Genomic DNA, 15385 nt, shown 5'->3' on the forward strand with positions numbered 1-15385 from the left:
AAGTGTAAAGGACAATGAAAAGGATAAAATGGTGCTAACAGCAGATAGTGCGTCAAAGCCGCTAGGTATAGGCATAATCCCCAAGATACCGCCATCAACTAAACGGGTAACTCCTGCGTCTACCGCGCCTCAAAGGGCTCAACAAAAGAAAGCCGAAAAAGAGAAAAAGCTCAAAAACAAGCCAGTACAATCGACTGCAGTGAGAAAGGAAGCACCGCTGACAGCCCAAGGGCAAAATAAAGACAAGCACAGTGACACGGAATATCAGATCAGCGCGTGCTAAAGATCCTAGGGATTCCACTTATAGACAGCCCACCTTAACAGAAGCATTTGGCGTGAGATCTGCAGCAGCCAGGATCCCGGCAAGGCACCCTCCGGTGGAAAACGCCAACAATGACTATGACGATGACGCCTACAGAGACGCAAGTGCAGCGGGAGCCGTCCTCGAGGACGCAAGCGTCTCTGTTGCTAAGCAAGCAGGAAACTCAGCCACAGATTGTACGCGCCCGGTGAGAGCAGCAGAGCTGGGAGAGACGGAGGATGTGAGCAGCGATCAGCTGCAACAGGTGAGCAGGGGACCTGAATCACTAGTAAGCGGTGCAGCAGAGGGGGCAGGAAGTTCTAACAATGCCCAGATGCTGGATGCCCTGCTACAGGTCGAGGAAGAAATGACTAAAAATATGAACCAGATTCAGGGTGCAAAATGGGAGAGCCTGGTGAGTCTTGACTCACAGAAAGAGCGTGAAGGTGAATTCTTCTCTGTTAATGAGGGTTCAGACTCCACCTCAAGCGAGGAGGAAGGTGGGATCTCCACAGAAATCAGTTTGATACGGAGGGGAGTGATGGGCCGGAGGATAAAAATACACAGAAAAGGAGGAAACCGATGGTAAGACGGGGAGGGGGAGGTTCCCCAGATAAAACTAATAAAAAACGTGTGGGATTACTCGGCAACCTCTAGTATGTATCAGGAGGGTACGCAAGGAGAGGGTGGAGCCACAGGAGGGGCAGAAAGTGGAAATCCGCAGCAAGTAACAATGGACATGATGTTTAACACGCTAAAACAAATGCAGGCTGAAGCTAGAGCGGAGAGCTAGGCATGACACCAAGAAATTACAGGCATCAATAAGAAGAATGAATAAAAAGTATGAGGAGGTTGAAGAGCGAGTGGTTCAAGTAGAAGAAAGGACGGGCAGGCTCGAGGATGAGGTCACCGACTGGCAGGCATTCAAGATGGAACAATCTAAAATAACGGAGGATCTTCAGTGGAAAATTGAGGATTTCGAAAATCGCCAGAGGCGCAATAATGTGAGACTTCTTGGACTAGAGGAAGGGGTGGAGGGGCATGACCCTAGAGGCTTTGTTATTAAGCTATTGAAAGATGCCTTCCCGGAAGCTCAATGGCAATGGGAGCTAGAAGTGCAAAAGGCATATAGGTTCCTGCTGTTAAATATAAAGAAAAGAGATGGTAGACAGAACAACTTGCCTAGAGCTATGTTAGTATTTTGCGGACCCTTTTTGGCAAGACAGGAAATTATTGAAAAAGCCAGGCCAGATTAAAAAAAACAGCTCAGGGAGTCACTTTTTTTGCTCGGCCGGACTTCTGCCACTTTACTGTGGAGAGGCGGTGGCGGCTCAGACAACTAATTACACCCTTCCAGCGACAAGGCGCAGAGGCCTACTTAATGTTCCCGGCAAAGTTAAAGATCATCACAGGTGGTGTTACTAGGATGTTTTTTTCAGAAATAAAGGCAGGAGAATACCTATCAGATCTTACTGAGCTGAACAAAGGGAGAGGAAAGAAGTAGACAGAGCAAAAAGGTTTAAGATATTAGCAGTAAGCTAGGGGTGCTACACAGGCTTCGGGCATCAGGGCGGGGGGGGGGAACGGATGAGCAGGAGGGAGGAGAGGGAGGCGACTCTACAACACACAGCAGTCACACATAAGTCATGCGTGACCTATTTGCCTGTGGAGGGGGGGTGGGAGACGAGGGAGAAGGGGTGCTGCAGGGAGGGAGGTGGGGCAGAGGGGGGGAAGGGGAGGTGGTGGGACACTGGAAAAGACAGCACAAAATGACAAATGTCAAATATGGCAGAGAGGAGGATGTATCGCTAACAGAATACAAAGATGGGTTTATTAGGATGCTTGGGATTGGAAAAGCAGGAAAAGCCAGAAAATATAAATGGCATTAAGGATTATTTCTCTGAACATATGTGGTCTGAATAATGGAGTTAAAAGACAGAAAGTCGCTGCCATGCTAAGAATGCTTAAGTTGGAAATAATGTGCCTGCAGGAGACACATATTGCAGGAAAAGAAAAATTCAAGCTGGAACAAATGGGGTTCGATGTTCTTGCATATACAAAACAAGAAACTAGAAAAAGAGGGGTCGCCATACTAGCTAAGCAAGGGTCAGTCCAACTTAAAAGAAAAAAGGAGGATCAAGAGGGAAGATGGGTTGTTGTGGAGGTGGAGACATGCTGGGTGTTTTACAATTGTATCAATTTACGGCTCTAATGATGACTAACCCGAAATTTTTGAATATCTAGACACAGAACTCTCATTGTGGCCAGAGCCTATAATATGCTGTGGGGATTTTAATATTATTGGCCTGGACAGGGCGGGGTTATTGAATGGAGGAGATTATGTTGATCGGAAGAGGAAAACGCGCAAGGCTATTCACAATTTGGTGTTACATAACGTTTTGGTGGATGTGTGGGCAAAAAAGAATCCAATAGGGACAGGGAGTACGTATTACTCAGCACCGCATAGAATGGTAGCAAGATTAGATTACTTCTTTATCTCAAGTTCAATTTTGAGTGGTTCTCAGCTAGAAAGGCTGCCAAGGCTAGTTTCGGATCATAATCCACTGGTGCTAAGTCTACCGTTGATTAATAGGGGCGTGGGTAAAAGCAGTACATGGACATTTGAGAGAGGTTTACTGAAGGAGCCAGGATATATCAAGCATATGCAGGAATGGATCCCTCAATTTTGGGAGAACAGGAATTCAGCTTCCGCTAATATGATTTGGGATGCATTCAAGGCTGGGGTGAGGGGGGAGACTAAGCTATACATTGCAGAGGAGCAAGAAGGAGAAAATCAGGATGGATAAAAGATTGAGGGACTTGGAGGGCCTAGAAGAGCGCCTAGTCATGGCCATAACAAGGCAAGAATCAATAGAGGGGATATTGCTGGAAATAGAACTGAACAAAGCACAGGCAGGGGAATGTCTGGAGCAGAAGGCGGCGGTTAACTTTCTGGCTAAAAAAGAAAAGTGCTATGAATTTAATGAAAGAGTAGGCCATCTTCTAGCAATAAGGACTCGGCAAAACTTAGCAGCAGGGGAAATAAAGGAAATTAGAGACAGCCTAGGAAATATAGTTAATAAAGTAGAAGAAGTACAGGAGGTTTTTAGGACTTCTATGGTAATCTCTATGAACAGAATCTAAGTAACACAGATACGGAGATTACGGATTACCTGGCAGAGATACCGCATGATATATTAAGTATAGAGGGGAAGGAGAAACTAGACCTCCCTTTAACGTTACAAGAAGTAAGGGAGGCTGTGAACCAACTACCAGCTGTGAAGGCCACAGGACCTGATCAAATACCAGTAGAATTCTATAAGATATTTTGGGATAGTTTGGGGGAAAATATGTTGGAAACCTTTAGGCAGGCACAGATAGGCAGAGCAGTACCACATTCATGGGCAGAGGCAGATATTATAGTGATTTTAAAGAAGGATAAGCCACCACTAGAGCCAGGGTCTTATAGACCAATCACACTGTTAAATGCGGACGCAAAAATGTTTTCCAAATCGCTTGCACAAAGACTGAGCAAGGTGATTGAGGGGCTAGTGATCACCTCTCAACATGGATTCATTCCTGGGAAAGGAACCACCCGACATACTAGGCAGAAGATTACTATTCTGGACGCCGCAAGAGTCGTAGGAGACCCTGTCGCGGCCATATTTCTCGATGCCGAGAAGGCTTTCGACAGGGTCTCCTGGGACTATCTGTGGAGGGTTATGGACTGGTTTGGTATAGGTGAGAGCTACATTAGGGCAATCCAGGCCCTCTATGTACAGTCAACAGCAAGAGTAAAAATAAACAGGAGCTACACAAAGGCAGTCAGATAAAATGCGGGACTACTGGGCTGCCCAGCCTCGCCATTGCTGTTTGCCCTATATTTGGACCCATTTTTAAGAAAACATAGTAGCAATAACAATATTCATCCGGTTAGGCTGCAAGGAATGGAGTATAAGCTATTTGCATATGCAGACGATGTGGCTATCATAACACCGAAGTCAGGGAGAGCGATAGTGGAAATTGAGCAAGAGGCGCTGAATTTTGGAGCGATAGCTGGATATTCAATCAACAAAAGCAAGACTCAGATTGTGCAGAACAGCTATACAACATATCAGGATATTAGAGTGGTGCCTAAAGCCACATATCTCGGGATAAAAGTGACTACTGATTTAGACAATCTCGTAGGGCTTAATATGGAACCACTATTAGTTAAAGTAAAGAGAATTACAGAAAGGATCCATAACCTACACCTGACATTAATGGGTAGGATAAACGTGATTAAAATGATCACGTTCCCGAAATTATTGTATATTTTTAGAGCGACACCACTTCTTTTGACCAGATTTGGTTCAGAAAACTGGAAGTAGTACTTAATAGATTGATTGGGCTCAAGGGAAGACTAGAAGAGCGTATCGATATGTGGTATTTCCTAGGGAGAAGGGGGGCCCCGGATTTCAGACTATATTACTGGGCAGCTGCCCTGCAGTACTCACAGGGGCTGCTGGGTGGAGGGGGAACTGAGCAACAAGGTGGTAGCTCAGGCTGTACAAATGTATATAGGGCACTGGTGGGGGGCGGGGGAGGCTGAGAATGGTCTGTTAAATACGATTGATTACAGCTATTTTAAACATACTAGGTTTAAGACTCTACGAGCGGCATATAATGTATGGAAGGCGGTGGCTAAAAAAGCTTGGCATAGGCAGATACAACTACTATACCCGTTTGTACACAAATCATTCACTCCCAGGGGAAATCTTCAGAGATGTAATCATGAAGGATTGGGATAACAAGGATCATAAGAAGATGGGGGATTTACTGGATACAGAGGGGGTGGTTGTGCAATTTCAGGAATTACAAAGGAACCATGGGATAATGTGTAACAGTTTCTTCAAGTATCTGCAGATAAGAAGCTTCCTTGCAAACAAAAGAGGTGGCCTGATAGGATTTAATCACTGTAGAATAATGGATTACCTTGAAAAGAGTAACCACTGTACAATTCGCAAGCTGTACGCAGAAATGTATCTGTTAAAAAATGATGACAGAGAAAAATATGCTAGTAAATGGGTAGAGAAGGAGGGCTCTACCACGGAGGGATTACAGACAACTACAGACTTAGGGCGAACAGTTTTATGTTCTGCAACATTCCAATTACAGCATTATAAGACATTGTACTCTCTTTATCATACCCCGGCCAGAATTGCACATTTGGGTGGGGGGGGGGGTCTCAGGAATTACTTGCCCATGGTGGGATGTAAGTGATGCGGACATTGTCCATATGTTTGCGCAATGTCCACAACTACACACACTAAAAGGGGCAATTGAGGAGTTTCTGGAGAACTCACTGGGAATTAAGATTAAATTGACAGACAAATTAATAATGTTAGGTGTCTCGGCAGGCTCAGTGGGCTTCTATATAGAATTCTTATTTATGGTAGCTGCGGTACATCGAATTGGAATTGCAAGGGCATGGCTTGACAGGGTGCCCCTGTCATTTCAAACATGGATCGCAAGGCTACTCTCTACGTATAACTTGGAGAAAGCCATATATGAAAGGAAGGGTAGAAGGGCGAGAGCACTGGGAGGCAAGATTTGGCAACCAATAGATCAATGGAAAAATAGGCCAGAATAGTCTGGATTGGAGAAGACATGTGTTAAGAGATTATAAAATTATATGCTTTACATCAAAATATGTTTTCATGGTTTGAAAAGTATTTGTGCTTGTATGACTCGTCTTTTGAACTTTTTGTGCTGTAATATGTATTGGAAAACATGGTAAAAGGGTGAAAAACTTAAATAAAAAGATTTTTAAAAAAAGAAATGCAAGCAATGCACTGAAATCACTTTTCTGATGGATCAATGCCATTTTGTCTTCGAGTCACGTCTAAACTCAACCTCAAGTGCCCCATGTTAAGCATAGAGGAAAAGCACCGCTTTTCTCTTCGGGCTGTTGGGCCTTGTTTTTGTTCTTTCCCCCATCTGATTTGATGGTTTTTCAGAGCTGAGGATGCATCCAAGGGACATCTCCAATAGTGTCCTTGTGTCATCCAGTGGGGCACTGTTTTGACCTCCCTTCACTCGCTGAGGGTTTTGGTTACCAAGGTGTCTTTTCTATCCTCGAGATTCCAATATTTTGGTTTGGGCCCACTGGGTTTCTGTGACGTTACCCCAACCATGTCTTTTGTGTCTCCCTCCTTTGACTATTTCTTCTGCTGTTTTTACTTTTCCAGCTCAACTCTTCTTGTGGCACCTCTGTGCCCCTAAAGTTGTCAGTCACTCAATGAACCAAGGTCTGTCAGGGAAAGCTGTTCTTACTTTCGTCACTAAATTGTGTCATTTCCAACTCTGTTTTTCCCTGGTTCCAAATGCGTTTGGCTGATAATCTGTGCACACGTTGAAGTCTCTTGTCTTGTGATCATTTTGACAAGCAGAAGCTGCAGACTTTATGCCTGTCCTTTGGGACGAATTTATGTTGCAATTTGGGCGTGATCTACATGGATGGCCTCTAGTGTAGTTGCTGTAAAAACATCCTGCCCACATTGTTCTGCCTCCATGTTACTCCAGTCCTAGCAGCTTATAAACTCGTTCCCTGCAGGCCCATATGTACCCCGATGATCTAGTGTGTATGAGTGCTTGATTATAGTGAGGTAGTGTGAAAGTGAGTGTCTGTTGAATGAATGTTTGTGGAAGTGTGTGGGACATGAACCTTGGATTGTTCTCTGTGAAGATCAACTTTGACTTGTTTTATATTTAATGTTTTATCTACTTCTTCACATTTGCCCTGAATTTTGCACATGGACTCATGTCTGAGCCACTGCTTTATTAATAAACAAACCCTATTTTCTTAACAAAGATGTACTGAAGTTGTGTGATGTACTATTGTCTCTGATATGTAGCTCGTTGTCGCCACCCCCATTATCTTTTGGATCCCCCCCCTTGGGACCTGGCAATCCACCCTGGCAGGGTACCTCTGTTCTATTCAGCAATTTGGGACATAATCTAAATGAGGCTTTACACATTTCCCTCAATGATTCCAGCCCCCTTGCAGCCCAGTCTTCAATCTTAGTCGATCCCCCATGTGGTGCACCTATTTCTTTTCCGGTGATCCTTGGTGCTTATCCGCTATTTGGTTAATTCCTTTACAATTGGTTTTTCACAGATTTTCCAGACAGCTCTACGATCTGTCAAATTTTTCCCCAAGTCTCCATAGAGGTTAATACAACTGCAGCTGAAAAGTGTAGCAGAAGGACAAACATCCATAGGGACGTGCACATCAGATGTCAGAGGGTAATGGGCATGTCTCCAAATGGTAACCAACAACATCCACATGAAGAAAAATAAAGACAAAAATAAGTATTCTAGGCCCAACCTTTTTAGATGGTAGAATAATGTACAACATATGAATCAGGAAAAGATACCTGCTGCAAAAAAAAATCCTCAGTGTGGAAAATGCTTTGGGCATAACCTTAACTGAATTTCACTTGGGACTTCACTAGCCCTTCACATCTAGTAAAATAAGTGCTAATGTTCACAACATTGTCTTTGTTCAGGCATTTCTATAGAAACAGTTTTTTGTTAAATTAAAAGCTAGGTATATAAGAACAGTAACTGCTGCAGGTTTCTATCTCTGTAAACCAGCCATTTATATTAGTCATTGCACCTGCATCCTTTCTAAGTCGAGCCTCGGAAGCCCATGTGCTGTCTCAAGACCGGCTGTATCTCCTCTGTAGGCTTTCATCACTCATTGCTTTTCTATACTCAAGTATAGCATTACAGTCACTGTTTTCATCTCTGCTGCTTCTTCACTGAACCCACTTCACCTTTCCATTTTCAAGATGTTGATTTGTGCAGCACCAGTGCACCTGCACATTTTTGCATGCATTCATGTCTCGCAGGTCTGATTAAGAAAAGGTTTATTTTATTTATAGGTTTTATGTAGCGGAAACAAGACCCTTGCAGGTATCAGAGCGCTTTACATGGCACATGACAAACCGGTACAGGCATAAAAAAATCTAAATATAGGTGATTCTAATACAAGGTGCTCAATAATACAGACGAGTAATTATATGACAGTAATAAGTAAGTAAATCAAGTGAACTTAGCCATGAGAATCGCTTTCACTTTTTTTTAAATGAGGGCGTGGAAGGGTTCAGTCTTGTTTCTGTGGGCAAAGCATTCCAGATCCTGGGAGCCATTCCAGAGAAGGACCGGCTGTAAGTTTTCTTCTTGGCAAATCGTTGTGGTCTCAGTAGAAGATACCTGGACCTTCTGGAGGCTCTATTACCAGAGTAGAGTATTTAACCGGATCCACTAAAATTCTATTATGCACTTGAGCTTGTGGAAAACTCTCCACCCTTGAAACCTTGTAAGATAGACCAGAAACCTTTGCAGACATCAAAATCAGTCACAGAGCTCGTGCTAGATAAGCTCGGGAGTTTGGTCCTTCTCAGCAGGTTCAGTGCACGGGTCATTTTAGCTCTGCTGACTATGTTTGATATCAAGAAAGGGCTGGATTCTTGAGACTGCAGGTCCAATTATGCCAACCTGGCATTATCCATCTCAGCTAAGTCAGGCCAAAGGATTGAGTAGAAAAGAACCACAGGATCCTGTTGAGGGCGATGCAAGGGGGCTCTCCACTCCACAGCATAGGGCCATGGCTAAAATACAGGGCTTCCGTTTCACCTAAGACGGTCCACTGGCATGTTGCATAATACACGAATATGCAACAGGCAATCTTTCAGATCCATCAAGCGTGCATTGATCATCAGTACTGTGGACACCCTGCCTAGACTGAGCCCTGGAGGAGAGTCGTCCGGTATGCTTGACCTCCACGGAGTATTACTGCCCTGAAAAAGGAGCATTTGAAACTTACTCTAGAACTGGGGCGCCCATTTAAAGGCCACTTAAAGCAAAGAAACTGGCATAGGACCTAGAAAAAAAATGTAACTGTTTATGTCATTTTACACTCCTAATCGTGTTAGATCTGCATAACTGTTGTCAAAGTGAAAACTTATGGCTAATCATGTTGTACCACGACACATAAGAGGCAAACATACTCTACAGTGAGACCAGTTAAAAACGACAGCGGTTACACTGAAGAGTTCACTGAAAGCCTAAACCATAAATTCTCAGCAGGCCGGAGATCCCTGGAAAATGCTCCCTTGGTAGAATACCACAATAATGAAATCAGTTCAGCAAAGCATTTAAAACCGCCAAGCTACGTTTTCACCATACTGCTGTAAAGTTTTAAAATTAGCTTTACTATTAAAAGGAATCAACGCGGTTTGGGTAAAAAAGAAATAACGCAAAAGAAAAAGACTTCCCATCCCTTGAATGGCAAATACCTGTTCCACTTCTCCAAGCGTGACGGGCTGCGTCTGGTAGCGGGCATTCATTCGCCTCTGCCGCATGTCCGCCCTGCTCCTTGTAACGACGGCTTTGGTTACCGGCTGGGACAGCTTGTTGAATAAGGCCATTTTCTCTGCCAGACTCAAGGTGGACGTGTCCGGCTCGTCGGTGGTGCTTTCCTGCGCGCTTGCATCTTTGACCTGCTCGGCCTTCTCCTTTTCTTTTTCTTTTTCTTTTTCTGCTGCTCTCTGATGTGCCGATGCTTGTAAACTGAAATGCAAACCAAAGTCAGGGGAGAAGTATTAAACCATCTGCAATCTCCTTTGCCCCTCGCCTTGCGCAATGTAGCGCAGATCAACGATATACTCTGGCTGCTGAAAGAAACGGGTACGTTTATGCTTTACAAGTTAGCAGGCAGTAAGCAGCGCTGCTGCGCACGTTATAGCACGAGCACTGCCGGAGGGCACCTAACTTGAGCAGCTGAAGCGAAAGCCTGCATTTTTTAGAGGAATTTAGCCTCACTCATCCAACCCAAGAGGGTGCAGAATGGACAGCCAGAGCTGAAAGGCGCACACACACCCTCAACATGGAACACTTGCACACATGATAGCTACGAGGCCCTGTGATATTACACCACCCCCGATTTCACTGGGAATGGGGGAGAGAATATACATGTTTGTCTGCCTGTAACACTCGCCATATGTTTTTTTCTTGACAACTTTAATTGCATGCGACACGAAAACGCATAGCTAACTCATCACAACACAAACGTTGCCACGTGGTTATGTTTAGTAAAAAAAAAAGAAAAGTATTAAAGACGTTTGTTAGAACAAAAGCTCTAGCGTGATTAGAGCAAATAAGTGCGAAGAAAACCATTTTTTTCATGCAGGCCGTAGAGACAGTGGTGCTGCCTTTGCACAGTAGCATTCCAGTGGCAAACGGCATTTGTGAGGCTTGCACGAATGTGACACACATTTCAAGAGGCATCTGCGGCCCGTGTGCTCAATGCACCATGCAGGCTGTCCCCCAGTACCTGAAATGATGTACAGTGTTCTTAACTACAGTGGGGCTAGGTATTCTGGCCACTACAGTGTGGGTAGTCACTGTTTGTGAAGCAGGGGCGGGTTCTCTTAATAAAGGATAGCAAAGGAAAGCGCAGAAGAAAGGAAAGAGAAAAGAAAAAAGCATTAAGGAAAGCAGGATGGTTAATTCCAGGAAAGCAAATAAAAATGTTCGAGAGATTCACAATTACTTTACACAATTATTTTACTTTTTCATTTGGATTCCATTGAAAGTTTGTCATAAAATTCCCTCCAAAATGTGAGTTCAGAAGAAATACTTACCCCTAATAAGGGGCTCCTATACCTTCGCAGGTAAAACCTCGACCATTAGGAGTGTCCACTCAAAGGGGCATTTCAGCAGAAGGCCAGGGTGCCCACTGGGAAGGGGAAATATCAGGCTTGAGTGAGGAGGGTGTAGGCGTTGGACCCTGTAGGGGCCACTATCCGGCATCCAGAACGCCCTGGAATAAGTTGGCTGCAATCCGCTAGATCACCATCAGTTCGACTCCCTAGCATAAGGAGGCGCTCCTAGGCATATAGACACTCTAAAGGCACTATTAAAAGATGCCCTTATCTGGCAATATTGTGGTTATTCTACGTATGTTTGCCCTATAGTTGCCACCCCCTCCCCCGAAAAAAACCTTCCAGAAAGCTCAGCGTTATTTTGGACATAACTGATGGTAGCCCTGGAATGAGGTGTTAACAGTGTAGTCACCCTTTCCTGTGAATTATGTTGCCATTGGCATATAGCGGAACCCACTGCTGGAGGACAACATGGCATAAAGCAGGCATTTAGTGCCTACCACTAGCATAGGGTAGTTGGCCCTGGCCTGTGGACCGAGTGTTGCATCACCTAACAAAAGACTGTAGCCAAGGTGTGTGGCCACAAATGCACACAAACACGATGGAGATTAGGATGTTTGCCCATCCCTTGTCTGATGGGCATGGAGGGAGTCTGGGTTCAATCGATCATCCAAGTGGGAATTATGTGAGGCCTGTTATCGCAAGGAAACCCAAGGAAATTAAGGAACCCCTGTATCTTAGGCAGCTGGCAGTCATTGACCCATTCAACACCACAGGGAAGGAATATGCTACTTACCAGTATGCATCTGTTCTTGGCATAGAGGGCTGCAGAGTGGTACATTATGAATAGATCGCCATCTGGTGTTGGGCTCGGATGATTGCACTTTGTTTTTCTCTTGGAGAGTCTTTTGTATCTTGGTGACTCCTCCCTTAGTTGGTAGTGCGCATCGGCATCGGCTCCATCCTTAGATTGTTTTGCCATAGTAGGGTTAGATGGAGTAGTGTAGTAGAATACAGACAAGAATGCCCATGTAAGTGTATCTAAATAAGAATAATGTTGGAACAGACACAGGTTTCCGGGGAGGCTGGGAGGGCATGTACCACTCTGCAGCCCTCTATGCCAAGAAAAGATGCATACTGGTAAGTAGCATATTCCGTTCGAGGCATATGGGCTGCAGATGGTACATTATGAATAGACTATACAGCAGTTCTCTCCCTAGCGGTGGTCGCCAGTGTCTGTTGCAACTGTTTGAAATAAGGTTTTTAATACTGCTTGTCCCACTCTAGCTTGTTGTGTTGTGTGCACATCTACACAATAGTGTTTTGTGAAGGTGTGTGGTGTAACCCAGGTAGCTGCTTTGCATATGTCATCTAGTGGGATGTTTCCCAAAAATGCCATAGATGCTCCTAGTTTACGTGTAGAGTGAGCTCTAGGAGGAACAGTTAATGTTCTCTTTGCTTTTAAGTAGCATATTTGAATGCATTTTACAATCCATCTTGCAATGCCCGCCTTAGAGATGGGATTGCCTTTGTGTGTTGGAGAAAACGCAACAAATAGCTGTTTTGTCTTTCTGAAAGTTTGTGTTCTTTCTATATAGTACAATATGGCCCTTCTAACATCTAATGTATGTAAGGCTCTTTCTGCTACTGTTTGTGGTTTTGGAAAGAAAACCGGTAATTCCACAGACTGATTGATGTGGAATGCTGAAATGACTTTTGGTAAGAATTTTGGGTTTGTTCTAAGAACCACTTTATTTTGGTGTAACTGCATAAATGGTTCTTGAATTGTAAAAGCCTGCAGCTCACTTACTCTAAGTGACGTGATAGCTATGAGGAAGGCCACCTTCCATGTGAGGAATTGTATTTCACACCTATGCATAGGTTCAAAGGGTGGCCCCATTAGTCTGGTAAGTACTATGTTGAGATTCCAGACTGGGGAAGGTGGTCTTCTTGGTGGAATGACTCTTTTGAGTCCTTCCATGAAAGCTTTAATTGCTGGTACTTTAAACAGGGAAAGATGTTGCCTGTTTTGTAGGTACGCTGCTATAGCTGCGAGGTGAACTCTTATAGAGGTATATGCTAAGTTACATTGCTGTAAGTGTAGTAAATAGCAAATGATTTGTTTAGTGGATGCGTCCAGAGGGTTGATGTGCTTACTGTTACAGTGTATAGCAAACCTTTTCCATTTTGCTGCGTAGCATGCTCTGGTGGATGGACGTCTTGCTTGCTTAATGATTTCCATACATTCTGGTGGTAGATCTAAATATCCAAACTCTATGACCTCAGGAGCCAGATCGCTAGGTTCAGTTGTTTGGGATCTGGGTGCATTATTTCTCCATGGTTCTGTGTAAGATGCATGGGTAATAATCTTAGCTTTTGATGTGGTACTTGTGAGAGTTGTAGCAGTGTGGTGAACCACGGCTGTCTTGCCCACGTGGGTGCCACTAGTATCATTGTCATTGAGTGTTGCTGCAGCTTCCGAAACAGTAACGGAATTAGTGGTAGAGGAGGGAACGCGTAAGCAAATTTGTTGGACCAATTTATCCATAGTGCATTTCCCTGGGACCGTTGGTGTGGGTACCTGGACGCAAAGTTTTTGCATTTTGCGTTTTGATGATTGGCAAACAGATCTATCTCTGGTTGCCCCCATTTTTGGAAGAATGGCTGCAGTATTTGGTCGTGCAGCTCCCATTCGTGTACTTGCTCTGACTGTCTGCTTAGGATGTCTGCTATCTGATTTTGAACTCCTGGTAGGTGTTCTGCTAACAGATAGATCTTTTGAGGAATGGCCCATCTCCAGATGTCCTGTGCTAGTTTGGATAGTTGGAGAGAGTGTGTCCCCCCCTGTTTTTGAATATAATACATTGCAGTCATGTTGTCTGTTCTGATCAGGACTGCCTTGCCTGTTATTTGCATTTGGAAAGCTTTTAGTGCTAGAAACACTGCTAATAGTTCCAGGTAGTTGATGTGCAGTTTATTTTGCTGCACACTCCACTTCCCCTGCACTGTGTATTTGTCCATATGCGCTCCCCACCCTGAGAGCGATGCGTCCGCTGTTATTATTACTTGTGGAATTGGCTCTAGGAACGACCGGCCCTTGGAAATGTTTTCTGTGTTCCACCACTTCAGAGAGCGGTACGTCCGGTCGTTTACCAACACCAGATCTGTAATCTGATCTTGAGCCTGATTCCACTGTGTCGCTAGACACTCCTGTAGTGGACGCATTTGAAGTCTGGCATGTGGTATAAGCAGTATGCATGAGGACATCATGCCTAATAGTTGCATAAACACTCGTGCTGGTAGTGAGTGTTGTGGTTGAAATCTTTGTATTAACCCGACCATTGTTTGTATCCTGACTGGGTTGGGGTATGCTATTGCCTTTTCTGTGTCTACTGTAGCCCCCAGGTATTGCTGAATCTGGTTTGGTTGCAGGTGCGATTTTTTGTAGTTCACTGTGAACCCTAGGTGGTGCAGAAATTGAATTGTCTTCTGTGTGTTGTGAAGACATTCTTCTTTTGACTTGGCCTTTATTAGCCAATCGTCCAAGTATGGGAAGACATGTATTTGTTGTCTTCTTAGGTGTGCTGCCACCACAGCTAGACATTTTGTGAAAACTCTTGGTGCTGTTGTGACACCGAACGGAAGGACTTTGAACTGATAGTGTTGTCCTTCCAACACAAACCTTCGGTATCTTCTGTGGGCTTTGTGAATTGGGATATGAAAGTAAGCGTCTTTTAGATCCAGTGTAGAAAGAAAGTCCCCTTTCTTCAGTAAAGGGAGTACTTGTTGGAGCGTGACCATGTGGAAATGCTCCGAATTTATGTAAGCATTGAGAGGTCTGAGGTCTAATATGGGTCTTAGGGACCCGTCCTTTTTGGGGATCAGGAAGTATAGAGAGTATACTCCTGTTCCTTGTTGATCTTTTGGGACCTTCTCTATTGCATGCTTTTGTAGAAGTGCTAGAACTTCTTCTCTTAACAATGTCAGATGATCTTGACTCATTGGACGCTGTTTGGGGGGGATGTTTGGTGGGGTAGCTGTGAGTTCTAGGCAATAACCATGTTGGATAATTTGTCTCACCCACTTGTCTGATGTGATGTTTTCCCAGACAGGTAGGAACTGTGATAGACGTCCCCCGACCGGTGTTATGTGGTCTGGGGGAAGTTCTATGAAGTCACTGTTTTGGTGTTGAGGCGTTGCGGTTGTTATTATTTCCGCGGCCTCTACCCTTGTTGTTGTTACCTCTGTAACTGCCTCTTGAATTACCTCTGGGTGATGTTGGTGTGAAAGAGGTGGATTGCTGATTCGTTCCTGTATTCTTTGAGCCCCCTCTATAGGTGGATCTACGAAAGGAACCTCTGTGTGTTGGCTG

At 44.3% G+C, this 15385-nt stretch overlaps 1 protein-coding gene across 28 annotated transcripts in view; it reads right to left on the bottom strand.

The window, feature by feature from the left end:
• Nucleotides 1-15385, bottom strand: part of SVIL (supervillin) — an 807080-nt gene that overhangs the window by 319155 nt on the left and 472540 nt on the right. For 15 of the 28 annotated variants that reach the window (XM_086941584.1, XM_086941573.1, XM_086941576.1 and 12 more), the window contains 2 exons: nt 10683-10778; nt 9646-9919 (listed from right to left, as the gene is read on the bottom strand). In XM_086941584.1, the coding sequence (XP_086797710.1) occupies nt 9646-9919; nt 10683-10778 (370 nt within the window). The remainder of the gene's footprint in view (nt 1-9645; nt 9920-10682; nt 10779-15385) is intronic. The other 13 variants (XM_086941586.1, XM_086941578.1, XM_086941587.1 and 10 more) reach the window with 1 other exon arrangement.

This window comes from Lissotriton vulgaris, chromosome 10 (genome assembly GCF_964263255.1).
Source record: "Lissotriton vulgaris chromosome 10, aLisVul1.2, whole genome shotgun sequence".
Lineage (NCBI taxonomy): Eukaryota > Metazoa > Chordata > Amphibia > Caudata > Salamandridae > Lissotriton > Lissotriton vulgaris.